The sequence below is a fragment of the Trematomus bernacchii genome, unplaced genomic scaffold (assembly GCF_902827165.1).
Source record: "Trematomus bernacchii unplaced genomic scaffold, fTreBer1.1, whole genome shotgun sequence".
NCBI lineage: Eukaryota > Metazoa > Chordata > Actinopteri > Perciformes > Nototheniidae > Trematomus > Trematomus bernacchii.
The window spans coordinates 890,960-917,825 of NW_022987513.1; the positions used below are offsets into that span (position 1 = coordinate 890,960).

Consider the following 26,866-nt stretch of genomic DNA (forward strand, 5'->3'; position numbering starts at 1 on the left):
AATGCAATGTTAATATAGAATGAATTAATGTTCAACGTCATCAACTAAACAGAATATCCTACCCTATTTTACTCACCATAAAATGACCAAAATCATGCATGCTTGGTCACTTTGAAAATGTCTTGACAAAGTTCCTTGTTTTTTTCTCCCAATCTTAGTAAAATTGATCCCTAACATTGCATTGCCTAACATTTTATTGAAGACTATTTCTAAATCGTCACCTATGTCCCACTACTTTTTAACACAAAGTGATGCCCTTGATCAGATGTGAAGCCCTCTGTGCTCTTATTGGCAATTTCAGCAGCATTAGGGTCATTTTATTATTATTCATTCTGATAGATATTACAGGGACCAAACTGATCATCATCAGTCCCCATGTGTTCTCCTGTAGTATTAACAGTTTACTTAATACAGTGTAGGTTACCCTGGGAAAATAAGCAATGTCAATGTTTGGAAGTACACAACAGTAAGAAATGGTTACATGAATTCACTTTGGGCTGGATTGTTTTCATCAGTGGTTGAAGAAGTAGTCATTTCCTCTATTTAAGTAAAAGTACCGATATATCAATGTCAAATTACAGCATTCAAAATGTACTGTCAGAATAATTTACTTGAAGTAGCACAAGTACAAGTACTCCTCCTGCTGTAGACGTCCTCCATTTGAGAAAATATTATGGAATGACATTGATTGTTGACATTGTAGTATCAAGTAAAGGTTTGCTTTTGTAACATTTTATATGATACTCAACGGTTTCATATCTACTGTAGGACTTTCTTTCTAACTTTTTTGTAATATATCTGATATTTGTTACCGTTTTGTAACAGTTATTCTACCGGTTTAAGTCTTTAAAGATGCATAATGTTAAAAGTCTGTCCTGTGTTTTTTATTTAACTAAGCAAAATCTTATTCTGAAAAGTAACTTAAGCTGTCTGATAACTGAAGTCCAGTAAAAATGCATTATTACTCTTTGAAATGTAGGGGTGTAGAAGTAGTATGTAAGTGTATAAGTATCATAAAGTGATCATACTTAAGTACCAGTACGTCAATAATTGTACTTAAGTACAGTACCTGAGTAAATGTACTTAGTTGCTTTCCATTACTGGTTTGCATCCGACTCCATGTCCCATCATGTATGCATCTTATGGCATGGTAAACACTGAGGCTTTTGGTCAATTACTGAACATATGATGTAATCCATTTGCTCTGCAAATATCCAGTTGTCAAGTATTTGATAAGCCAATGAACCAAGCTTTAATGTGTGTGTCTTCATGTGCTTTTACATGTGGTTAGCAGAAGACATATTTGACTTCCAATAGAGGGGTACAGTGATGACGTACTGTATATTTGTAGGTAAACGCAGACGTGACAACGCGACAAAAAGCAATGGGATTTCTACCTTGGATTTTGATAACAGAAAATAGGATCTTTGCCAAACACATGTTAATGATACTTGCACATTTTGCTAAGCAAGACAATCTCAACATATTAACACCATCTGTTGGTTTTTGAAGCGTAAATAAAATTGTCAGAAGTAAATAGCTCACATTAGCATATAAACAAAGTAGTCCCATGACTGCGCGTCACCACTGTTTATATTGTTGATGACATTTAGTATTCTCATTTAGTCACTTGTTACCATCTGCTGTTTTTAAGACACATAGAGACGTTGTACATTCAGCAGAGGGATATTTACTGATGTTGATTGACCATACTTTTTATTCCAGGCATCTAGCTTAAAACCTTGACTTTGAGACGAGGGAACCGGAAGTGGTAAAAAGATAGCTAATTCCTGGGTTTTAGGACTGATTCCTGCATCAATATATAGGCATCTCGCTCAGTGGTTGGCTCCCTGCTGGGCCACCTGCTGCATCCGTTAGAATGAACCATCTTGAATAAGTCTGAGGTTTCCACAGAACTGGCTGTTGATGTGCAGGGCAGGACGACAGACTCTCACTCTAACCAGCAGCAGCTTGTGACGAGTAGATGGACGCAGGTTAGCACAGGGTTCTGGCCCTCATACGCCACATGATTAATCAGCTAGTGGCACTAATGGAAACTCTATTTTTGGCTTAATCCACAGAAAGATTAAGGATACTTTTAATGCATGGATATATACATTTCATGAAGGAGTGAAAGATGGGAGCCTCTAATGAGGCGACAGTGACCGAGATAAAAGCCTAATAATAGACTCGTTTGTCAGAGGCTCACTGGCAATTGGTTGGCTGAGACTCGGTGGATTATTGTATTATCATTCAATGAGAACATACATTTTACTTAATGACAGCTATGACACAGTAAGGTTCCTCAGCCTTGGAGGCGTGCTGACACTCACCAGGGAACTTCTGGAAGCTGGCAGGGAGGAAAGGAGAGTAGTAAAATCCTCTCAGGTTCATGAGAGGGAAGTGGTCTAAGGCCGCCTGGAAGAGCTTTGTTGTAAATTCAGCTAACCTGGCGGAGGAATTATTGGACATCTATAAAATTCAACAAAGTACATTTTCGACGCTTGTCCTGATACAGAGATGATACTGTACTAACAGGACTATGTTATGGTCGGCTTAGGCTGAGGAAGTAGATGGTCATCCTCCAATTGGAACGTCAGTTGTTCCAGCTCCTGCAGTCAACGTGTTGATGTGTCTGTTGGTAAGGTGTAACTCTAAATTGCTCCTGATGGCATGGCCAATGTTGCGGGACTGTGTGTGAATATTGGTCTCCCTCAGCAGGTGAATAAGACCCTTACTAGTGGTAAAGACTGTAAAAGTGCTACATGCAGTCATTTAAAAAAGAAACCATAACAAATACGTTAAGAAAATGACCAGCAGATTACATCCAATCAACAGCACAGGTCCTGCTACTGTAAGTAAATCAGCTAACACTGCTGACTCCTTGCAAAACATCTGTAGTAAATGTCATAATTACTTTTAACAAAGAAAGTTATTTGTGAGATGGAAATTGCTGGAAGCTGTAACCAATGTCTTACATTACTTAAGGCTTATTGAAAGACTTGGCCAATGACAACAGAATATCTGCATATTTAACTGATTTTAGACTGGTCACAAACACATTTGCCTCCAATTAAAGACTCTACAAAACAAAGGTGCCACCTAAAAATTAAGATGGATGTCACAGCTGTTCCTATCTGCCTAAATCTTAATGATTCTAAAATATCTATAAAGTCTAAAGTTTGACTATTTACATATACAATATGAATTTACTAATAGGTAGGAATTAGCTAAAAATACTTAAACATTTATATTATACCATTAATGCATATTTTAATTAGGTAAATGCATGTTGATCGAAACACAAATGAAGTCTAGTGTTGTCGTGTCACAGTGGTTTTACTGTTAAAGACTTTCCCTCAAAGACACAGTGCACACATTTGTATTTTCTGTCAAGTGTTGATGAAAGTGCTGGATCCAGGAATATTTAGTGTGTTTGAAAACTAGAATAGTGTTACAAATGCTATTTACTGTGTTTGCATTTTAGCATTTAGCTCAAAGCTCTGCTAGGTCTCAGTGCAGCCTCACTGAGCTGCTTCAGGGCTGTAGAAACAGGTCTTGTTTCTCTATGGATCTGCTTGTAAATGGAACAGTGCTAGCCAGAAACACAATTAGCTCGGTCACACTGTCATGGTGCGATTTGTCAAGTGCTTAAAGACAAGTGATAAGTACAAAGGAGCAGTTTGTTGTTGGTGAGGTCTGTTGACCCGTAAACTCACATTGATCTCCCTCTATCTGTCCGGAACAGTGGAGCCCACAGGAACAAATGGTTCTGTTAGTGACAATGCCAGGCCCTCATCACAAAGCAGTGGCCTCATTCAAATGACTGAGGACACCTACCCTCATACGGATGGGTATTTGTATGTATTTGGTTTCAAACCAAGTTTTTTAAATTGGAACTAAAAATGTATTTTATTATGGTACCAGAGAGAAGTCATGAGAATTTTCACAACTCAAGGACCAAAACCCCAAAGCATGATTCAAGCAAAGGCAGGTGCAAACCACAAAGTCTTTACTTATAAAAAGTAGAGCAAAGATACATAAATCCAATCAGGCAAACACAAGTTTAGGACCAGGTCAAATCTGAGTCCGGGAAAAAACATGCAAAGGTGAGCACAGATACTGGTAGACTAAGACACAAAAAACATTGGAAAGCTTTGGCAAGTGGCACCAAGACAATCTGGTCAGTGTCTGATCGGTGTGTGTATACGTACTAGCTGAGGAATAGAGCAGGTGAGAGCAGATGACTGGTAGGTGAGGAGGATGTACTGACGAGAGAGCAGGCAAATGGGAGTGAAGAAGAATCACACAAACAAGCAAACTATTAAAAATAAAATGAATATAAAAACCATGACAAGGATTCATCCTCTAGGGACCATGAATGTCTGTAAACAAATGTTTAAATCCACACAATACTCAATGAGTTTTTAAGATTTAAATTGTGGTATGTCACCATGCTGCTAAAAGAAAAAATATATAATTATTTGGAAATCAACATTATCTTTAACTGTCACTCACCCAGAACAGAAAGGCCCTCAAGGCCACATGCTTTGTTCTCTGTAACCAGCTTTTGAAAGACATCATGTAGCTACCACACAGTGTACTGTATGTTACATTTGCTACAATCATGCATTTCATACAAGCTTCTAAATAAAGAAATGGGTTGAAAATGCTTTTTTTTTAAAAGGAAAAAGGAGCAACAAGGATCACTACAAAAGAAGACATGGCACAAAACCAACCTTTCCAGAAAACTTGGTTATTTGAAGTTTATTAAAACGTTTTTGTATTTACTGTTGACTATGAAAAATTCCTTGCCTGTGAGTTTGGATGTTGTGTATGGACTGGGTAAAGCTGGAATAAACTTGCCCTACTTGGGATGAATTAAGTCGTTTGAATACTGAAAGACATTTTTACCTGCCACCAAGGCAACAAGCTTTTCTCTGAGGCAGCGGGGAGTATGGGAGCAACACACTGACTTCATCTCACTCTTTCCCCTCTCTCCGATGATCTTCTTGTTAAAGGATCAAGACGCTCCCATAGATAAAAGCTGCCTACCTTAAGGTTGACTGTAAAGCATATACCATATTATTATGTCTGTCCCTGATGTGAGTCACTATTGAATAGTGTGTTGTAACTCCAAACAAGGCACATGACTGTCAACATATTCATTTTGTTTAGTGAAAAACACCTGAGCAACATGACGTGACATGGTATGTTGATGGAATATATAATTGTATGTATGAAAAGCGAGTTAATTTTCTGAAAGTATGTTGTGTTTTCTTCAGGGTTCCCAGTCCTGTGTGGGATGTTAAGAGACTGGCTGCAGGAGCATGGTGAAACACCAACCATTACAGGTCTATGAGAAGCAGCTCTTTGTGTCCTTCGTCACTGGGATCTATGGTTGCCGCTGGAAACGCTACCAGCGTTCCCAAGAAGACAGCTCAAGGGTAAGAATTATTTCTGACCAATATGTATGGATATCAGGTTAATATGCTAATATGTAGTTAAATATATGACTAGTTGTGTATAAAAAACATAGCAACACTGTTCTGTTACTGCCACAACCTTATTGTATTACTATTATTGTATGCAGTTGTAGATGGATTGTCATATTTAATTTACTAATATTTTGGTACCAATGCAATCATTTTTTGACAACTTACTTTTTAGAATGCTGAGCATGATTTTCTGTGAAAGTCTTTTCATTGAACAAAAGAAGCTTAAGGTCTTAAACCTTAAACATCACATTGGTAGCAGCTAGCCCCAACCCCCAAACTCTAACCCGGGCTCCACCAAGTCAGTTCAAGCCTTACTTAAGTCATGAAATAGACAAACATCCAAACTGCTTATTACACTTCAACTGTAGTAATTGTTGTGAAGAACAATGGTTATTATGGTAATCACAGGTGCTTAAGCCATAGTATTTACAGTGCCTGTGCTGAATGCTAGGGCTGTCTTAGCTTACATCTCAGTCAACGGATCTCTGGAGAGTTGCAGCAGAAATGTTTGTCTGTGTGAGTAATGCTGTGTTTCAATCCGTGTTCCTCTGTACTTGCATGTACGGATTCGAGTGCATATTTGAGTTCTGATGCAATGTAGGACAGTGCACTATGATAACCCCGAAGGTGCACTGATAACAGTCAAAAAGTTGTGTGGAATGCTGGCCACTTCTTTCTCTTAATGACCGCCATCTTGAAAATACTTGACCACCATAATACGGTTGCGCCAAAAAACACAACATTACACCAATAAAAGTTATACTTTAACTATTTAAAAAAAACACATACAACTATACTGGCAAGGCAAGTTTATGTATATAGTACCTTTCAACACAAGGCAATTCAAAGTGCTTTACAAAAATAAAAGACAGTAAGAGGTGCTTGGCCCCCTCCTCTTCATCCTCTAGATGCTCCCCCTTGGCAAAATCATTCGTCGCCACAACCTTCAATTTCACTGCTACGCCGATGACATCCAACTTTATATCTCAACAAAAACCATCACCCGCACAACACACTCCACTCTCACCAACTGTCTCTCAGAAATAAAAGCATGGATGCAAACAAACTATCTCCAACTGAACAGTGCCAAATCAGACATCATCATCATCGGCCCCCCATCCCGTACCAAAACCATCCAGAATTTCAACTTCACCCTTGACGGCAACACTCTATCCCCCCCCCCTCACATCCGCAACCTCGGAGTCATCTTCGACAGTCAGCTCAAATTCACTCACCACATCAATCACATCACCAGGACTGCCTTTTTCCACCTCAAAAACATTGCCCGTCTCCGCCCATCACTCTCCTCCTCTGCTGCTGAAACCCTGATTCATGCATTCATCACATCACAACTCGACTACTACAATAGCATCCTCTACGGCAGTGGTTCTCAACCTGTGGTACGCGTACCACTGATGGTACGCCAGCTCCCGCTAGTGGTACGCGGAGGAATCTGAAATATAAAAAATATTAATTAAAAAAAAAAAAATTCTTTATTTTTACATTTTATTTAACCAGATGAAAACATTGAGACAACATCTCATTTACAATGCTGACCTGGCCAAGAAGGCAGCAACGGTTCTTACACATAACACAGACGTAAAAATACAGAAAACACAACCAAGTAAACAAAAATACGAAAAGCAGTCACTACATTGTGCACATTAGGACAGTAAGAAAGGTACACTACTTATTACTGCAAGAGCAGCTGGTGGTAAGGACCTCAGACAACTTCAATTTAAAACAGGCTATAGGGACAAGTGCCATCAGTTTGAGGCTTGATTGAATAACATTAATTAAAAAATAAATCATACTATCAAAATACAACACATCTTTTTTTTTATTATTTCTGGCATTGCTAATGACGACCATACTACCCGCGAACGATTATCGAACGTTGCAAGCAAGCTAAAGAAAGAAGAAAGCTGAATGATGTTAAAAAAGTGTCTCATAACGGGAGGTATTCAGAAGAGAGGTACAGAGGAGAATATTACCAGCGAAAGTGAACAAGTGAATGAGGAGGAGGACAGTCATCAACCGAGCACAAGCGCAGGCTCCGCCAGCAACGCAAAAGTGATATGCACAGTCACAACGCTGTGATGGAGGAGAGAAGTGACTCAGGAAGAAGGCATTTGCGCAAAGAATAGAGAGAAGGCTGTGACCGAGGTCAAAAGCTGAAAAAGCACACACTTGTCCTTAATTGTTATCTTTTTTATTTTATTTTTTGCCACCACAGAAATGGCAATAGCAAATATCAGCAGACTGAAGATGAGCTATTAGCCCTTAGGCTCATCTGCTCCTGGAGGCTTTCATTATTATTGTGGAACTCAATTCCCAATAGGACATTTTCTGTTACAATGTAGGTTGTTGCAGGAGGCCTACATTCAAACTTTGGTATAGGAAATGACATGTATGTACAGTTGTCATTTGTTGTGTGAGAATAAGTTATTATTTTGTTCTTTACAGTATGTTCTCACTTGTGGTGAGTGAGAGAGTGAGAGAGAGAGAGTGAGAGAGAGTGAGAGAGAGAGAGTGAGAGAGAGTGAGAGAGAGTGAGAGAGAGAGAGAGTGAGTGAGAGTGAGAGAGAGAGAGTGAGTGAGAGAGAGAGAGAGAGAGTCTGCCCGCCCGCCCTTTGTACATGTAGCTGTGGCTGACAATAAATAATGTTATTATGAATACATTTGCCTCCGAGTCCTGCATGAACTGTGCATAGACTGTATTTTAACATTGGTCATATGGTGGTACTTGGAGAGCCAACTATTTTCTCAGGTGGTACTTGGTGTAAAAAGGTTGAGAACCACTGCTCTTCTACGGCATACCATCCAACCTCCTCAACATATCCAGAACTCTGCTGCCCGCCTCCTCACCCACACCCGCTCCCGAGACCACATCACTCCCGTCCTCCAGAACTTCCACTGGCTCCCCGTCCGTCAAAGAATCGACTTCAAAGTCCTCCTCATTACTCACAAAGCCCTCAACAATCAGCCCCCCCCCCCCTACCTCACAGACCTGCTGCACCACCACACCCCTTCCCGCTGCTTCCGCTCATCAGAAGCCAACCTCCTATCCATCCCCACCCGCATCAGTCACCGGACATGGGGGGACAGAGCCTTCTCCGTCGCTGCCCCCTCCCTCTGGAACTCACTCCCACAACCCATCAGAGACTGCTCTGACCTCACCACCTTCAAAAAACTTACAAAAACTCACCTCTTCAATCTGGCTTTTAATGTGTGATTGTTTTTGTATTGCTTGATTTTAATTTGACTTTAACTATATTTATTTTTTGTTCTTTTCTTTTCACTATCTTTGTAAAGCGACTTTGAGCACCTGTAAAAGCGCTAACAAAATAAATCTATTATTATTATTATTATTATTAAGAAATAGAGCTTTCTATTAATTCCTCCCCAAGATCTTAAGTTTCCAAGCAACTTCCCTTTCTTTTTTAGATCACCTAAATCTGGATTTGAAACCTATTGTTTTTAGATACCCTTAACCTAGGATATTTAAACCTGTTTTTTGATTCCCTGAATCTGGATTTTAAACCTGTTTTTAGATTTCCCAGGATCGAGGGCTTTCAACCTAGGGTTGAAAAAGAAGCCACCGTTCATTCATGCGAACGATAACATTGCTTACTACTGTAGATAGCTAGCTAACAGCAGCAATGTCACTTCCGATGTGGGGACAGCAGCAGTCAGCAATATGAGACAACAGTACATGGTTGAAGTCACACACTGTGCATGTTTTACCGGTGCACAACATACAGTGTACGAAGGGAAGTATCCAAATTGAGTCACAGCATAAAATGTAAAATTGGGTCTTGTAGGTCAAATTGACAAGAACAAACAAAAAAAGATTGAAAAGAGTGTGAATACATTTAATTGATTGTATGATAAAATCCTAATACCAATCTTAACAGATATATTGGGTAAGTGTGTATGGCCTTCAGCTAACACAATCCTGCTGACACTGCACTGAAACCTGATCGCACCTCAGGAATAAATGAACTGTTTTCCTTTTTGTTGTTCTGCAGGCCAGAAGTAGGTCAGGGTTCGTATGAAACAAAAAAATGACACAACAGTAACTCAAAGTGCAGTGCACGTTCACTTTAATATGGCATTGCATTTGCTCAATAAATTGTTACCATAGTCTTTTCCTCAAGTAGCATGCCTTGTATTGTACACCACTCTATAGACATAACATACTGTAAAAACATAGGGATCTCAACAAGCCTTGAATATTTTAGAAATTAGAGTATTTATTGATGCGACAGAAGTTTTGAATTCCTAAGTGACTCTTAGAGCAGGCCATAGTAACTGGGGGAAAGATCCCTCACAATAAAGTAAGTAACAGAAACAGTGTGTGTAAACCAGGCCACACACCCAGCTGTGTGCTGGGCAGCTACAGACACTGCTGCTGGATGTCTTCTTTATCACAAGAGCCAGGGCTCTGCAGTAAATCTGTCCATTAACTGAATGTGTGAGGCTGGCACTGATGATGTGCTGACCAAGAGGAAAAATGCAGGGACACAGCTGCCTCTTTTCCCCCCCTGTCTCTATTTACAAAGCTTTCTGTGGTCAAAGTGCTAGCACATAAGCAGAGAGCTTAGCAACATGTGCAGTGATGTGTAACTTTATTATTAAGCGCAGTCCTTTTTTAGTAAATTACTACTTCTCTTATACATCATCGGGACTCTGAATGTCTGCTTCTTTCACTCAGTCAGTGAGGGGTAATGGAAACATTGCACTAAGACATCGTGGCCCAAAAAAGCATCACACAGTTACTACAAGAAAATAGAGGTTGTGTACAGAATAGGGTGGTGCATTGTAGGCCAGCTCAGAGGTTAGCATCGCACGGACTCCCTCGCAGATTGTCCATAGAATTTTGGAGTATTGCAGAATCTTTTGCAAACTCATATATGGTAACAACACATTTTGTTCAGCAGGATAATCTCCCCATATTCACTTTATTTTGAAGCATAAATGCAATAGATAGAAGTAAAAATCTAACGTATAAACAAACATCACGGTCGCATGGCTGCGCATCAACACCGCTAAGCTAAAGGTAGACTGGTGTTCAGTGTTTTGACATTTAGTAGTCTCGTTTGGACATTTGTTAGCTTCCGCCTGTTTTTATGACACATAAAAGCTTCACACATTTAGGAGTGGGGTATTTCCTGACATAAGTCATAGTACAACATGAGAACATTATTTTAAACCACTGCTTGTCCAGCAACACGTAACTTACAAACAAAGTAAGTAACTAACTGGTGAACATATACCTGGAGGCCAGAAACAGGACTCCAGGATGAACGCAAATAATGCTCTGTGTTTGATGGAAGTGCTACTGTTTTCCAACACGTTAACCACATTAGCTTTACAGTATGTAAGGTTCCTACTTCTCATTGGCGTCTTGTCTTTATATATACAGTCTATGTGTCCTGCTCACCCTGTCGAGGTTTCTTTCGCTGATGACCAACTCACTGCATATCATCCTTTTACATTAGTTACTTACTAAATTTATAAATAATTTGACACAACATATTGATTTAAACACAGTATATCTTCCGCTTCTAAATTAACGTTCAGTTCTACTGTAAAGCAAAGGCTGAACTGCGGCCATAGCAACATCATTTAAAATGACGGCAGCACTGATTGAGGTCTTCTGCCTTGTTACTATCCAAGTTTATTGACATTTTCCATGAATCAGTCTATAAATGTTGACAGAGCCCATACAGTGTTCTCTTTAGTGTTTACTTCCTGCCTTTCTTCTTCTGCTGTTGCCTTTAGTGTTTACTTCCTGTCTGTCTGTCTTTTGCTGTTCCCTTTAGTGTTTATTTCCTGTCTGTCTTCTTCTGCTGTTCCCTTTAGTGTTTACTTCCTGTCTTCTTCTGCTGTTCCCTTTAGTGTTTATTTCCTGCCTGTATTCTTCTGCTGTTCCCTTTAGTGTTTATTTCCTGCCTGTATTCTTCTGCTGTTCCCTTTAGTGTTTACTTCCTGTCTGTCTTATTCTGCTGTTCCCTTTAGTGTTTATTTCCTGTCTGTATTCTTCTGCTGTTCCCTTTAGTGTTTACTTCCTGTCTGTCTTCTTCTGCTGTTCCCTTTAGTGTTTACTTCCTGTCTGTCTGTCTTCTTCTGCTGTTCCCTTTAGTGTTTACTTCCTGTCTGTCTTCTTCTGCTGTTCCCTTTAGTGTTTATTTCCTGTCTGTATTCTTCTGCTGTTCCCTTTAGTGTTTACTTCCTGTCTGTCTTCTTCTGCTGTTCCCTTTAGTGTTTACTTCCTGTCTGTCTGTCTTCTTCTGCTGTTCCCTTTAGTGTTTACTTCCTGTCTGTCTTCTTCTGCTGTTCCCTTTAGTGTTTATTTCCTGTCTGTATTCTGCTGTTCCCTTTAGTGTGTACTTCCTGTCTGTATTCTTCTGTTGTTCTCTTTAGTGTTTACTTCCTGTCTGTCTTCTTCTGCTGTTCCCTTTAGTGTTTATTTCCTGTCTGTATTCTTCTGCTGTTCCCTTTAGTGTTTACTTCCTGTCTGTCTGTCTTCTTCTGCTGTTCCCTTTAGTGTTTATTTCCTGTCTGTATTCTTCTGCTGTTCCCTTTAGTGTGTACTTCCTGTCTGTATTCTTCTGTTGTTCTCTTTAGTGTTTACTTCCTGTCTGTCTTCTTCTGCTGTTCCCTTTAGTGTTTATTTCCTGTCTGTATTCTTCTGCTGTTCCCTTTAGTGTTTACTTCCTGTCTGTCTGTCTTCTTCTGCTGTTCCCTTTAGTGTTTACTTCCCGTCTGTCTTCTTCTGCTGTTCCCTTTAGTGTTTATTTCCTGTCTGACTTCTTCTGCTGCTCCCTTTAGTGTTTATTTCCTGTCTGTCTTCTTCTGCTGTTCCCTTTAGTGTTTACTTCCTGCCTGTATTCTTCTCTTGTTCCCTTTAGTGTTTATTTCCTGTCTGTCTGTCTTCTTCTGCTGTTCCCTTTAGTGTTTACTTCCTGTCTTCTTCTGCTGTTCCCTTTAGTGTTTATTTCCTGCCTGTATTCTTCTGCTGTTCCCTTTAGTGTTTATTTCCTGCCTGTATTCTTCTGCTGTTCCCTTTAGTGTTTACTTCCTGTCTGTCTTATTCTGCTGTTCCCTTTAGTGTTTATTTCCTGTCTGTATTCTTCTGCTGTTCCCTTTAGTGTTTACTTCCTGTCTGTCTTCTTCTGCTGTTGCCTTTAGTGTTTACTTCCTGTCTGTCTGTCTTTTGCTGTTCCCTTTAGTGTTTATTTCCTGTCTGTCTTCTTCTGCTGTTCCCTTTAGTGTTTACTTCCTGTCTTCTTCTGCTGTTCCCTTTAGTGTTTATTTCCTGCCTGTATTCTTCTGCTGTTCCCTTTAGTGTTTATTTCCTGCCTGTCTTCTTCTGCTGTTCCCTTTAGTGTTTATTTCCTGTCTGACTTCTTCTGCTGCTCCCTTTAGTGTTTATTTCCTGTCTGTCTTCTTCTGCTGTTCCCTTTAGTGTTTACTTCCTGCCTGTATTCTTCTCTTGTTCCCTTTAGTGTTTATTTCCTGTCTGTCTTCTTCTGTTGTTCTCTTTAGTGTATACTTCCTGTCTGCTGTCCTGCTGTTTTTTAGTCCAGTTCTGTCTTTTAACTTCTTTCCTTCTCTTGTGCTTATTTCTTGTTTGATTTATCTTTTTCTTTCTTTACTTGGGACATTTTGGCCGTCATGAATCCAAAGTTGCTTGCTCTCCACAAATATAAAAATCAACATTCAAAATCTTTCTGCAGATTGATATGATACACATGGTCCCTTGATAAGAGTGTAGCCAAGGTCTGATATAAAGAAAGAGCAGACCACTGAATGTCCAAATTGTTTAGTCAGAATATATAGGTTGTATTTATACAGTCGTTTGTTGTCCAGCACCCAAGGGGCCAACTTTTTATTAGATCTTTCCAACTATTAAAACCTCATTGTCTCCGTTTCTTTCTGTTCTGGCACACATTAGACTAAAATGCAATCAGTATAATCAAGGATAGAATTAGTCAGGTTCTACTTTGTTTTTCCATGGCACATGTCCATTAAAATATAACATATTCACACTTTATATTTGCATACCTGCAATCTGCATACTGCATGGACCCATGTGCCTTATTAGGATCTATGTTTAGAGAGGAAAGAAGGAGGGATAGTGAAGTCAGCACAGAGATCAGGATTTATGAGCACTGTCAGAAGGGAAGATAAATGGAGAGACCTTTGAAGGCCATGCACTCGACAGTAAATATCTCACAGCTCCCTTGAATGTCCTGGTAAAGTTCAAAAAGTATGATATCAAGATTACTACCACAATTTGGATGAATGGCTGAAATGCAGTAAATGCCAACACACTAAGATTAACCCACAAACATCTTTACTCCCACTGGAGCAGTGTTAGATGTTTTCATTAAGAGATTTTGACAGTAGTTCCTTAGATCATTCAACTCATCATTACTTTCTTCACGAAGGAGATTTCCTCAGAAAGGGATCACTTTACCTGTTAGTCTCAACCTCTCTCTGACCCCACCTGTGACCATGCCTCAAACTTGAATCTTATATTCTTCCAAACAGCTTGTTGCATATAGATAACGTAGAATAATAAAAAATGAATGACTTGGCTTAAAAATCCACTACATTTGGTAAATCCCTTGTATTCAGGTAGCTGTTATACCAATAAAATGACATGTCTCCACCTCTACTGCCTTCTTGTTACAGGCTGCAACATGTCAGAATAAATTGCTTAATTCATTTTCATGTCCTCTTCATTTACGGGCTAGTAACACTTTCAAAACTGCTTGATTACGGCTGCTATTTGCTCTTTACCTGTAAACACTAATTATCTTAATTAGCTCCCAGCCTCTTACATAAGCCGCTGGAAACCTTAAGTCCAGGCAAGATGTGTTGAAAAGCTGATCAATGCTCAACAGGATCTGTTGACTGGCCTATCATACTCTACACCTCCCCTCACATGGTTCTATTTCATACTTACTGACCGCCAGAGGCGGTGCTTTAGCACTGGATATCTTCTGTCTCGCGCATGCGTAGGTCGAATATTTATATCAACAAAGTCACGTGTGACCTCGTATGACCCCGGAAGGTATAAGTTCCGGTGTTGTCAACGAGTTCAGTTCTTTTTCATCTTCTCGCTGCGCAGGTTACTACTTTATGAGTAGAAGCCAAGCTAGCTTATTGAAAATTCTAGCTCATCGCCTGTAGCCTTGCGATCGTCTCGATCGGAGCTGCGGGCTAGAAACGCTCGCCCTCCAAAGGCTGCGACGAGCTGTCCGCCCTCCCAAGGGAGGGGACCGCGGTGTTCACCGCTCGGACCCCAGGAGCTCCGGACCGGTAAAGAGCGGACGCTCCTGCACACAGCCGGTGAGATCGCTACCATTTATTGCTGAGTGTGCTATATCCTATATACTCTCAAACTAAGGAGATAATTGTGTACAAATTAACCGAGGGCTCTCGCTAATTTGTTACTGTTACCTGTACTATCATCCAGTTAGCTGAGTGCTCCCGCTGAAAGCTAACTTTCTACTGCGCTAGTGAAGAGAGCGTCTCCGCCCTCCTCACTACATACTTTTGGTTCTTTACCTGTACTATCATCCAGTTAGCTGAGTGCTCCCGCTGAAAGCTAACTTTCTACTGCGCTAGTGAAGAGAGCGTCTCCGCCCTCCTCACTACATACTTTTGGTTCTTTACCTGTACTATCATCCAGTTAGCTGAGTGCTCCCGCTGAAAGCTAACTTTCTACTGCACTAGTGAAGGGAGCGTCTCCGCCCCCACTTTCACTGCATACATTTGGTTCCTTGCCTGTTCTATCGTCCAGTTAGCTGAGTGTTTTAGTTCAAGCTAACTGTTACGGCGCTAGTGAAGGGAGCGTCTCCGCCCCCCCCTCTCACTACATACATTTGTTTCTTTACCTGTTCTATCGTCCAGTTAAGCTGAGTGTTTTCGTTCAAGCTAACTGTTACGGCGCGAGTGAAGGGAGCGTCTCCGCCCCCCTCTCACCGCATACATTGTTTCCTTACCTGTTATATCGTCCAGTTAAGCTGAGTGGTTTCATTCAAGCTAACTGTTACGGCGCTAGTGAAGGGAGCGTCTCCGCCCCCCTCTCACTACATACATTTGTTTCCTTACCTGTTCTATCGTCCAGTTAGGCTGAGTGTTTTCGTTCAAGCTAACTGTTACGGCGCTAGTGAAGAGAGTGTCTTCGCTCCCCTCTCACAGCTCACAATTAGTACCTGTTCTGTCCTCCAGTTAGCTGAGTGCTCTCGCTCAAAGCTAACTTGCTACAGCGCTAGTGAAGTGAGGGTCTTCGCTCCCCTCTCACAGCTCACAATTAGTTCCTGTTCTATCCTCCAGTTAGCTGAGTGCTCCCGCTCAAAGCTAACTTGCTATAGTACTAGTGAAGAGAGTGTCTTCGCTCCCCTTTTCACTGCACACAGTTGGTTCCTGTTCCATCCTCCAGTTAACTGAGTGCTCTCGCTCAAAGTTAACTTGCTACAGCGCTAGTGAAGAGAGTGTTTCCGCTCCCCTCTCCCTGCACACAGTTGGTTCCTGTTCCATCCTCCAGTTAACTGAGTACTCTCGCTCAAAGTTAACCTGCTACAGCGCTAGTGAAGAGAGTGAATCCGCTCCCCTCTCCCTGCACACAGTTGGATGCCCGTTCCAGCCTTCAGTTAGCAGAGTGCTCTCGCTTAGGCTAACTCGCTACGGCGCTAGTGGAGAGAGTATTCCGCTCTCCTCTCACGGCATAAACCCATTAACTGACTTCATTTTTTCTCACCCTAGTTAGCAGAGTGCTCACGCTCAAGCTAACTACTATTGTGCTCACTCCCCTCCACTGCATATTTGTTTCCTGGCCAGTTATTTACAGGCAGCTGAGTGCTCTAGCTATCGCTAGGTCTAACGGCTCTAACACCTGTATGGCTCCTCTTTAACCAGAGGATGGCCATGACCTTTGCCCCTCTTGTCTTGGCCTCGAGCATCTGAGGGAGGGCCTTTCGGAGGACCCGTGCATGAATTGCACCATCATGCCTCGTGCGGTAAGAGCTGCCGAGGTTGAACTACTGACTGAGGGTGGCCTTCCCCCCGCACAGTCGACTCCAGCCCAACCTACCCATCCTAGGCGTTGGGCCGCAGAGGCTGCGGGTGCACCGCCCAAGAAGAGGACTAAGCCTGATAGGCTGTCCTCCAGGGTGGACCTACTCACTACTGAGCTAGCCCAGATGAGGTCACTCCTCTTGGCTCTCCATTCTGGTGGCCGTACAGAGCACGCCGCTGCACCCGATCCACCCGTGGCTGAGCTGGTTCTAGAGGACGATGTGTTCTCGATGGCAGCTTCAGCCACTCAATTTAATGAGTATGACGGGTAGAGCCCATCCCATGCTTCTGGGCCTGGCTCCTGTACCTCAGCTCATGGTCCCTCGGAGGAGGCAGATGACGGCTCCATGGGTACCGTCATTCGCATGGCACTGGCTCACCAGTAGCTGGATGCGCAGCAGCCCGAAACAGCGCCTGCCAGTGCGTTCTTTAGGCGCACTCCGGCACCCGCCACCCGCACTGTTCCTCCCTCTTGTGAGTATCTGAGGGAGTTACATGCATGCTGGAGGGACACTAAGGCTCTTTACAGTCTTACGTCCGATGGCCGAGCCTTGGTAGCCATGCAGGATGCGGCAAGAGTTGGCCTTGACCACACGCCGGCTGTTGAGCCTACCATTGCTTCCCTCATAGTTTCCCCTGACGAAGCCCTGAGGTCGGAGGCCAGGTGCCCTCGACTCCAATGTCGGGTCACTGATGACCTGCTCACTAAGGCTTACGATGCAGCGGCGCGCATGGGCCGTGTAGGCACCTCATGCTCGCCCTCTCAGCTTCCCTGCAGCAGGATGCTCTTAGCGCTTCCTTAAACCAAGGGTACAAGCTTCAGTTCCGACGCTGGCCCCCAGTCTTCAGCCGGGTCAAAATGACCACCATAAGCGACCCGGCAAAATAAATCGCCCTAAACCAGGAGCTGTCAGTCCTCCTTGCCAAGGGTGCAATCGAGCCTGTGGACCCCATCTCACAGCCCGGGCTTCTACTCGACCTACTTCCTGGTAAGGAAGAAAGGCGATGGACTTCGCCCAATCCTCGATCTGAGGGGACTCAACAAGTTCCTAAGGATTTTACCTTTCCATGTGCTGAGCACAGCGGACGTTCTTCGTACCGTGGCCAGGGGGGAATGGTTCACGTCCGTCGACTTGAAGGACGCTTATTTTCATGTGCCTATTGTGCCTCATCACAGGCAGTTTCTTCGCTTTGCCTTCAGAGGTCGTCATTTCCAGTTCAGGGTGCTCCCATTTGGACTCTCCCTCTCCTTAGACGACTGGTTAATCTGTGCACCATCCCGGTTACAGACGATCCAGGACACGGCTCTCCTTCTCTCTCATGTCGCCCGGCTAGGCCTCAGGGTGAACATGGAGAGGAGTTGTCTGAACCCCTCTCAGAGCCTAACCTTCATTGGGGTGGCTCTGGACACAGTCACTCAACCAGCGAAAGCAGTGTTCTCGCCCCCACTCCTGGTAGACGTGATGCTTTATTCTAGCAGCAGCCGACTGGATAAGCCGTCCTGCTAAAACTTCTTGTTTTTTCCAGCTAGGTGAAGGCAGTGCTCTCGCTCCCGCTCCCTCTGCTGGTAACATGGGTGTAGTTACATCCCTTTTGTGTTCGGCGAGTAGGAGCGTTGCTCTACTCTTTCCGTTCAGCAGGTAGCTGGTGAAGGCTGTGTTGTCGCACCCCGCTCCCGCCTACGCTGCATCTGGCATTCGTTATTAACTCAACCAGTGAGGGCGGTGTTCTCGCCCCCGCTCCTGATAGACGCGCTGCTTCATTCTAGCAGCAGCTGCCTGGCTAAACTGCCCTGTTAAATGTCCTTATCTAATCCACCTAGGTGAAGGCAGTGCTCTCGCTCCCGCTCTCTCTGCTGGTAACGTGGGTGTAGGACATTTACATCCCTCTCTGTGTTCGGCGAGTAGGAGCATTGCTCTACTCTTTACGTTCAGCAGGTAGCTAGTGGAGGCTGTGTTCTTGCACCCGCTCCCGGTTACGCTGCATCTGGAATTCGTTATCAACTCAACCAGTGAAGGCAGTGTTCTCGCCCCCGCTCCTGGTAGGCGTGTTGCTTGATTCTAGCAGGAGCCGCCTGGCTAGGCTGTCCTGTTAAACTTCCTTGTTTAACCCAACTAGGCGCGGGCCTGTCCATCTGCTGCACAGACTCTGCTGTGGGACGCCTTGGCGTCACCCCAACAGGAAGGACCTCTTGTCTCAGTTGGAGGGTCGGATGTGGCACCCCGACCCCTGCCACCTCCAGCTGTGGGTCTGGCCACTGGAGGGCCCGACCCACTGCTGAGCGACTGCATAGAGTCTGTCAGGAAGACTATTCTCAAATGCTAGGGCACCATCTACTCGTAGGCAGTACGAAAACAGGTGGAAACTGTTTTTTTGACTGGTGCCAAGGGCGAAATGAGGACCCAGCATATTGCTCGGTACCTACGACCCTTGAGTTCCTTCAGTCCCTCCTGGACGACGGCCGGTGTCCCGCTACCGTCAGGGTGTATGTGGCTGCTATATCAGCTCAACACGCAAGGGCTGACAACAGCACAGTGGGGAGCCATAGGCTGGTATCCCTCTTTTTAAAGGGGAGCTCTGAGGCTTCGCCCCCCGAATATCCCAAGGGCCCCTACATGGGACCTGCCCTTGGTGCTGGATGCCCTATGCTTGCCTCCTGTTGAACCTTTGTTACAGGCAGAACTGAAGTGGCTCTCAGCTAAGACTGCTTTCCCTCTTGCCATCACCTCAGCAAAGCGTGTAAGTGAGCTTCAGGCCTTGTCCGTGAACAGCTCGTGTCTGAGGTGGAACTCAGATGGCTCAGGTGTCACCTTTGGCCGAACACAGCGTTCCTCCCTAAGGTGCTGGCACGCTCTCATTTTAATCGGCCTATCCAGCTGGCACGGTTTGACCCCCCATCAGGAGAGGGGGAAGAAAGGTCAAGACTCCTATGCCCGGTGCGGGCCCTTAGAGCTTATGTCCAGAATACCGCAGGCATGCGTCAGTCTGAACAGCTCTTTCTGTGTTACGGTGGTCCTAGAAGGGGCTGTGCGCTCTCAGAACAGCGCTTGTCCCACTGGATCATGGACGTCATTGCCCAGGCATACAAGGCGAATGACCGTCCCTTGCCACCCAGAGTAAAGTGCCACTCTACCAGGAGTGTCTCCACGTCATGGGCGACCTTGAGAGGTGTGCCCCTGGAGGACATATGGGCTGCGGCCACATGGGCATCTCTGAGCACATTCGCCAGATACTACAGGGTGAATGTTGCCGCCCCTCACCCGCTGGGTGTGGTCCTCCTGCAGAGTCCGCCTAGGCCATCCCTATAGGGGAAGTATTCAGACTTCCTCGTGACTCTGTTGGTATAGGTCATCCAGTGCTAAAGCACCGCCTCTGGCGGTCAGTAAGTATGAAATAGAACGATAGTTACGTATGTAACTACAGTTCTATGAATACTGGATGACCGCCAGAGTTCTTGGTCACTCGGAATCTCGTGTTTCAGGCATGCGTCAGTCTGAACAGCTCTTTCTGTGTTACGGTGGTCCTAGAAGGGGCTGTGCGCTCTCAGAACAGCGCTTGTCCCACTGGATCATGGACGTCATTGCCCAGGCATACAAGGCGAATGACCGTCCCTTGCCACCCAGAGTAAAGTGCCACTCTACCAGGAGTGTCTCCACGTCATGGGCGACCTTGAGAGGTGTGCCCCTGGAGGACATATGGGCTGCGGCCACATGGGCATCTCTGAGCACATTCGCCAGATACTACAGGGTGAATGTTGCCGCCCCTCACCCGCTGGGTGTGGTCCTCCTGCAGAGTCCGCCTAGGCCATCCCTATAGGGGAAGTATTCAGACTTCCTCGTGACTCTGTTGGTATAGGTCATCCAGTGCTAAAGCACCGCCTCTGGCGGTCAGTAAGTATGAAATAGAACGATAGTTACGTATGTAACTACAGTTCTATGAATACTGGATGACCGCCAGAGTTCTTGGTCACTCGGAATCTCGTGTTTCCGCGAGAAGATTCCATAGAACTGAACTCGTTGACAACACCGGAACTTATACCTTCCGGGGTCATACGAGGTCACACGTGACTTTGTTGATATAAATATTCGACCTACGCATGCGCGAGACAGAAGATATCCAGTGCTAAAGCACTGCCTCTGGCGGTCATCCAGTATTCATAGAACCGTAGTTACATACGTAACTATCGTTTTAGCTCCTAAGCATGTTAGTTACTGGAGGGAAAAGTCCTTGAGTGCAGCACGGGCTCTCCTCTGTACCTTTGTCACACAGGCCACGCCAGAGGACTGAGGGGGAGAAACCTGGAAAGGAGAAAACATGTATATGTCATTTTTGTACATGAGTAATTATAGAAATGTGATTATGGCAATTTTTTGGAAACAGGAATTTATCATGAGCTGATCGCTTTGAGAAAATAGTAGATGTGGGTATGTTAACTTCAGGGATAACTGCAGTCATTTATGAACAGATGGCTCAACCAACTTAACCTGTTAAGCACCAAGCCTGTTTTTCATGTTTCAGGCTCGAAAAGGACATGCCCAAAACAAATGACTACAACTTAACTTCTGAAAGGGTTATATGAATAATTTATTTTATCAAAGCAAGGTTACATCTGTGAGTTGGATGTAGAAGTGTCAGAATCAATATAAATGTTTTTTATTTTAAAGAAAATTCAGATTTTACATAGTAAAAAACTGTAAATTATAGTGTCCATCCAAAAATTCTTTTTTACAGATAGTGAAAACTACCCTTGGATGATGGGTTAGTAGACTAAAAGCTTTAGGAATCCAAAGTACAACATATAATAAGTACCCTGTATCAATATTGATGCAAAACAAGTGACATTTGACCTTTTTAGAGAGGTTTAGCCAAAACCACCCCACCTCTGAGGTGATTTGGGTGAAAATGTTTTTTTTTCCATATCTCTGGACCCCCTTGGTCGATTTTGATGGTTGACACCTCTTTCTGACCGTTAGAGCCAATAGAATCGAAGGGGGAGGCCCCCAAACACACACGTTGTGAAGAGAAAAGGTGGGGGCTGCGCGCATGTAAATGTGCAGCAGAGTGAAGCGATCTCTAGCTCTGGCATTTGGAAACGAAAAAGCAGTTTTATTGCTTATGGATTATCAGAAATAATTTCAAAGAGGGCACAGATACATTGGATGAACCTATGGATTAACTGCAGCATCGTTTTTTTATCGTTTTAATGCCATTGAAGACCAGTTTTGACCAAGGTAAGCCATGTTAGCGTTTCTAGCTACCTAGCTCCACATGTTATGATGTACGCTTTCGTTTATAGCGTCGCAAATGTTTATCACTGAGTGTTGAGGTGGGCACCCCTAGATTCAGTGTCTCCAGGAGAACAAAAACGAGTCGTTGGCTGTGCATCTAGGATAAGTAATAAGGGAGTTATTGTGAGTTTAAGTGCCGTTTTAGGTTACATTTTTTCGCTCGTGGCTAATTCAGAGGCTGAGTGTTAGCATTGTGTTTTTTTTTTTTTTAAAAAAAAATTAAAAAGATCAGTTAGCTGAGTTTCTTCCCGTTACATGGATATAAAACATTCAGTGGCGACTGGTCATTAGGGGCAGGGCACAGCCCCACCTAGTGTCAGCAGAAAGTATTACACATAATGATTACAAAAAATGGAAAGAGATGCAAAAAAAGAAATAAAAAAAATATATAAAATATATTTTAAGGTCATGTTTAATCATCTGATTCGTCTGTGCATTGCTGTTTTAGTCTGTGTTCTTCTAATTAGTGTCTACAGTGCCGTTTTGAGCCATGTGGGACAAAACCTGATCATGCCCCACCCTTTCACTGTCAAAGTGAACGGTGACTGTAAAAACTACACTGCGCATGCTCAGAGTATTTTTCAATGTAATGTGTGTGGCAAAAAAAAAAACACCATAGGGGCACAGAGCTGCCATCCCCACCATACGTCATCTCACATCATTCAGAGCTGATTGGCTGTAAGTACGTGTGCCGCGAAAAGTGTGGTGTGTGAAGAGCATGGATGTATAATAAGAGGAGACGAGAGCTGCAGTGACGCGTCCTAAAACCAGGAAGTAAGCTGCAAAAAAGCAATGAGGTTTCTCTATAGGATTTTAGAAAATAGCTTGAAATAAGATCTGTGGGAAACGTACCTGTTAGATAAATGCACGTTTTGTTCAGCCGGATAATATCCACATGTCTACCCTACTTTTATCATTTTCGAATCATAAATCTATCGATTAGATTTATGATAGACTTTTGAAACTACAAGATGATAAGGAGGACTTTTACAAAAAAGTTATAGAATTTTTTGTCCAGAAGGATAGGCAAATGGACTTCATCTTCAAGTCAAGGTAAGACCGCAATTTTTTGAAAATGGGATCTTACTTAGAGAGAACAATTCAATATTTAAATGATCAAATTACATTTTTTGGGTATCCTTTTGTTGAACTGTCTGTTTAAAATTAATCGAAGCATCAGACAAAAAAAGCTTTTGAAAATAATATTATATTTTGGTTTAGGTCAAAATATAATATTTGTAAACCTGAAGAGTCAGTGCCAGTGCCTCAGCAGCCATGAACCTCACTGCACGTCACTGCAGAAGCTTATATATAGACATCTAAGTTTTTTGTGCCCCACCACTTTTGTACATATAAAAACGCCACTGAAAACATTCATAGTTTATTAAATATTAAGATTCCTTAGACGTTGTTTCCTGCAAATGACGCGTTTATCTGCCCGGTACCGGGCGGATGGTGCGTAACAGGATAATATTCAAGACGCCCTATTATGCATTTAGGGCTTTCCCTCTCCTCTAGTGTGTTCTATAGGTTTTTGTACATGTAAATGGTCTGCAAAGGCTAAAATCCTTGTGTTCCTTCCAGAGGGAGTTTCTCTCACACACATTATTCTTAGTGTTGCTGTCACAATGTCAGCCAGATGTCTTTCTGTGTTTTCCTTCTTTATGATTATGTCTAACTGATGTTGTAGAAAGTATGCCCGCTCAATGATGGTTTGGCGCTTTTTTATCAAGGGAATATCTGTCCAAGGTTTACTCTTGTTTTCCCTAGTTGTTATCATTCTATCTACAGAGCTCTTTTTCTTTTGTTAGGTAGAGTTTCCACAGTGCTTCGGCTTGTTGGCACAGTCCGCAGTACTTATAAGCATCTTTAGCATTCATTTGGAATGTCAATCCAATCTGCTGCCCCCTTGAGCTCAGATTATACTCTCCACCAAGAGAACATATCTGCCTCTTAATCAGCCAAATGCTCTATTATGTACACCAGCTAACTTTCTCTGTTGGCTGTTTGTTGCTGGGCGAGTAGCCTTAAACACACTCTTCATATTCCTACGTATAGAGTATGTGTGAAACAGTGTCAGTATGGAACTGGAAAAGGTCATCTGTTGCTTGTGCTTTGCTTTACAGTGGGAGTGTACATGGTTCATCATCTTGTGCAGTTCTTTCCTACTGGTTCTCTTCTGGGCGTACTTCTGGTTGGTGGCTCAAAATGATTTCAACGAGTTCAACTGGTGAGTCAGTCTTCCCTATGTGATAAGAATATTTGATGGCTGCATCTGGTCCAAGTTCTCCTTTTAGTTTAACCATCAGCATCAACCAGACTGACCTTCCCTGTTCACACGGCAGGTCAGTATACAACCGCTCTGGAGCATGGAGCGACGAGACCATCCCCATCCTCGCACCCACCACTGTGGGATTCAGCTACATCACATTCTTAATGGTAACACTCTTGTTTAACCCCCTAGATCAGGGGTCTGCAACCTTTTTGACCAAAAGAGCCATTTTGCCCCCTTTTCCACCAATTTCTTTTGTCTGGAGCCGCAAAACATATTTGATAGCTTGATAGCCTATAACGTTGTATATATTGTTATATCATAGACAAAAACTACAGTTTTTTTTGCATACATTATTTATTACATTAAAGAAAACTGTTTACCTCCAATAATAAACAAAGAACTTTAAAATACATTAAACACAGCACTTGGGGAGTCCTCTGCACATTTGAAGAAAATAAATGTAATTAAAATGGGCCCACTTTGAAATAAATAAAACCTATAGCTGCACCCTAAAAATAGTTAGGTGATTGAATTATGAGTGAAGATCGTCAGCTGTCTTCCTCTTGTGTGTTTTTCCTCGATACGTAAAGCTGCAGCAGCTTTAACAACTTCTCTCAACATATCAAACATATTGGTAAGCCAGCATCGTTTGCTGTGAAAGCAGATAACTCTGTCCACGCAGAATGAAACCCTCTGTGTTCCTCCCATACTTTTCTTTTCTTTGATTTATCCATAGTTTGCTCATCGAGCCGGGGGTCAGGTTAGAAAAAGGCGCTGGCGCGGGACCGTAGCAGGATGTGACGCATGTTTTAGTTGACCTAATTAAAACCGTTTTTTGATGTGTCACAGTATCACCTCAAAATACAAGATACGAAACATTTTCAACCGTGCAACAAAATATAAATAGTCCTACAAATATTTGTATTTTATTTCCTTCTTATTTTTGTCTAAGCTCAAGGGAGCCAGAGCAGAGGGCTTTTAGAGCCGCATGCGGCTCCGGAACCGCAGGTTGCAGACCCCTGCCCTAGATGTTAGCAAACATGCTAATTGCAAGGTTACAACATAACTGACTAAATATGTCAATTTTTTTCAGATCTTAGCACTTTTCCATATATCCTTGGGCCAGCAGCTCAACCTCTACTGGGTTCACAAGGTGCTGTGATTTACATCGCACATTTTTGCTCTTGATTGGCTCCAATCACACTATTATAATAATGTCTTTCTCCACAGATTGGAGTGTTGGCGACGTTGTTCACCACTATTTCTGGTGTTGTCTCTGTTGATGACATATGGGGAGATGAGTGGGACATCCTGCTTGTATCACTGCAGGTTGGTCTAGAACACTAATAATAATCCTTCAGATTTTCTTTTGCCGATGTATTTTACGTGTTTTATTCTTCACTTTTTGACTAGAACTACATTGAGTATATAATAGTGAAAAAGAGGTTTAATAGCATTGAGGAATCAAGAAGCCAAGAGCTTAATTTGACATTGCTGTGTGTGATGCCATCGCAAGATGGTCTCTATTTCTTTGTTTGAAGAAACAGACAACATCTTTATTACTCTAATGATCCTGTCTCATTATCAAAGTTGTACTTATATTCGGCACATGTATTCATTATCTACATGTCCTCAAAGTTCTATTCTGTTGTAAAAGTCACGGGTCCAAAAATGAGTTTCCAGACCCAAACCGAACCTGTCTTATTATTTGAAAGCTGTTATCCATGAAGACCGACAAACTTCCCAAGTAGAGGCAGACCCAGTCGGCACAGTTTTAACAGCTTTCACAGTTAGAGTATAGTTGTCAAAACATGAATTTGAGTCTTTCTTAATGTAACGTCCTCTAATTTTCTTCTTGGGCATGATGCATTTAATCTAGCCTTGACAAGAACCTGAAACAGCCCTGCTATTTAACTTTTTATTTCAGCTAAAATGTCACAATAATTGTCACAATAACGGATGACAAAGGACACCTGTGAAGAAAAGTCTTTGCTGTTTTTGGTATCTAGCATGTAGATGACTTCTATCTTTACCATTGGTAATTTGTTATCATCTGTGAGTCTGACCTCTGACCCACACAGCTCACCCATCATGATCAGCTCCGCCGACGCCTGGGTCTGCTCAGATCCTTTAGGGTACAACATTGAATGCAAAACAGAGACTGGCCCACCGACTTTATAAACCATTGACTCAAACGTATTGAGTTCCCTGGTTGGGTCTTGGGTCCTAGGGTTCAGGTGAACATATGAGATCTTCTACTCTGTTGTTCTCTCTAATAATAAGTTCCCACCAATTAACACCAGTGTTCTATATTTGTGTTCCTCCCAGTCAACAGCACCTTTCCTGCACATTGGAGCTCTTGCAACAGTCACAGCTATCAGCTGGTTGGTGGCTGGATATGTGGTCCGCAGAGACAGATCCAGTAAGTGTTCACTCCCTGTCTTTAGGCACATTACAGATTCAGAGTTCTTTGGAATATAAATGGTAATCAGGACTGAAGAAGCTCTTTTTAATAATGAAATCATGATTTTGTTTAGTTGCCAGGTAGTTGCATTAGCTCACAAATACTTGCCTATCAGAATAATAACAAATTATCAAAGGTAATTATTTATTCTTTAATGTTATGATTATTAATGTTCTATAGGTATTATAATGGCGCCGGGTTAAGATGATTGTTAGTTTGCATGCAGTATTGTCTGTGAATACAA

General features: G+C 42.8%; 1 protein-coding gene across 4 annotated transcripts in view; it reads left to right on the forward strand.

Moving 5' to 3' along the window:
* Positions 1 to 26,866, forward strand: part of gdpd5a (glycerophosphodiester phosphodiesterase domain containing 5a) — a 37,838-nt gene that overhangs the window by 577 nt on the left and 10,395 nt on the right. For all 4 annotated transcript variants that reach the window (XM_034114352.1, XM_034114367.1, XM_034114357.1 and 1 more), the window contains exons 2-7: positions 5,286 to 5,447; positions 24,010 to 24,113; positions 24,229 to 24,322; positions 25,252 to 25,311; positions 25,389 to 25,487; positions 26,487 to 26,580. In XM_034114352.1, coding sequence (XP_033970243.1) covers positions 5,331 to 5,447; positions 24,010 to 24,113; positions 24,229 to 24,322; positions 25,252 to 25,311; positions 25,389 to 25,487; positions 26,487 to 26,580 — 568 coding nt within the window. In that variant the 5' untranslated portion in view covers positions 5,286 to 5,330. The remainder of the gene's footprint in view (positions 1 to 5,285; positions 5,448 to 24,009; positions 24,114 to 24,228; positions 24,323 to 25,251; positions 25,312 to 25,388; positions 25,488 to 26,486; positions 26,581 to 26,866) is intronic.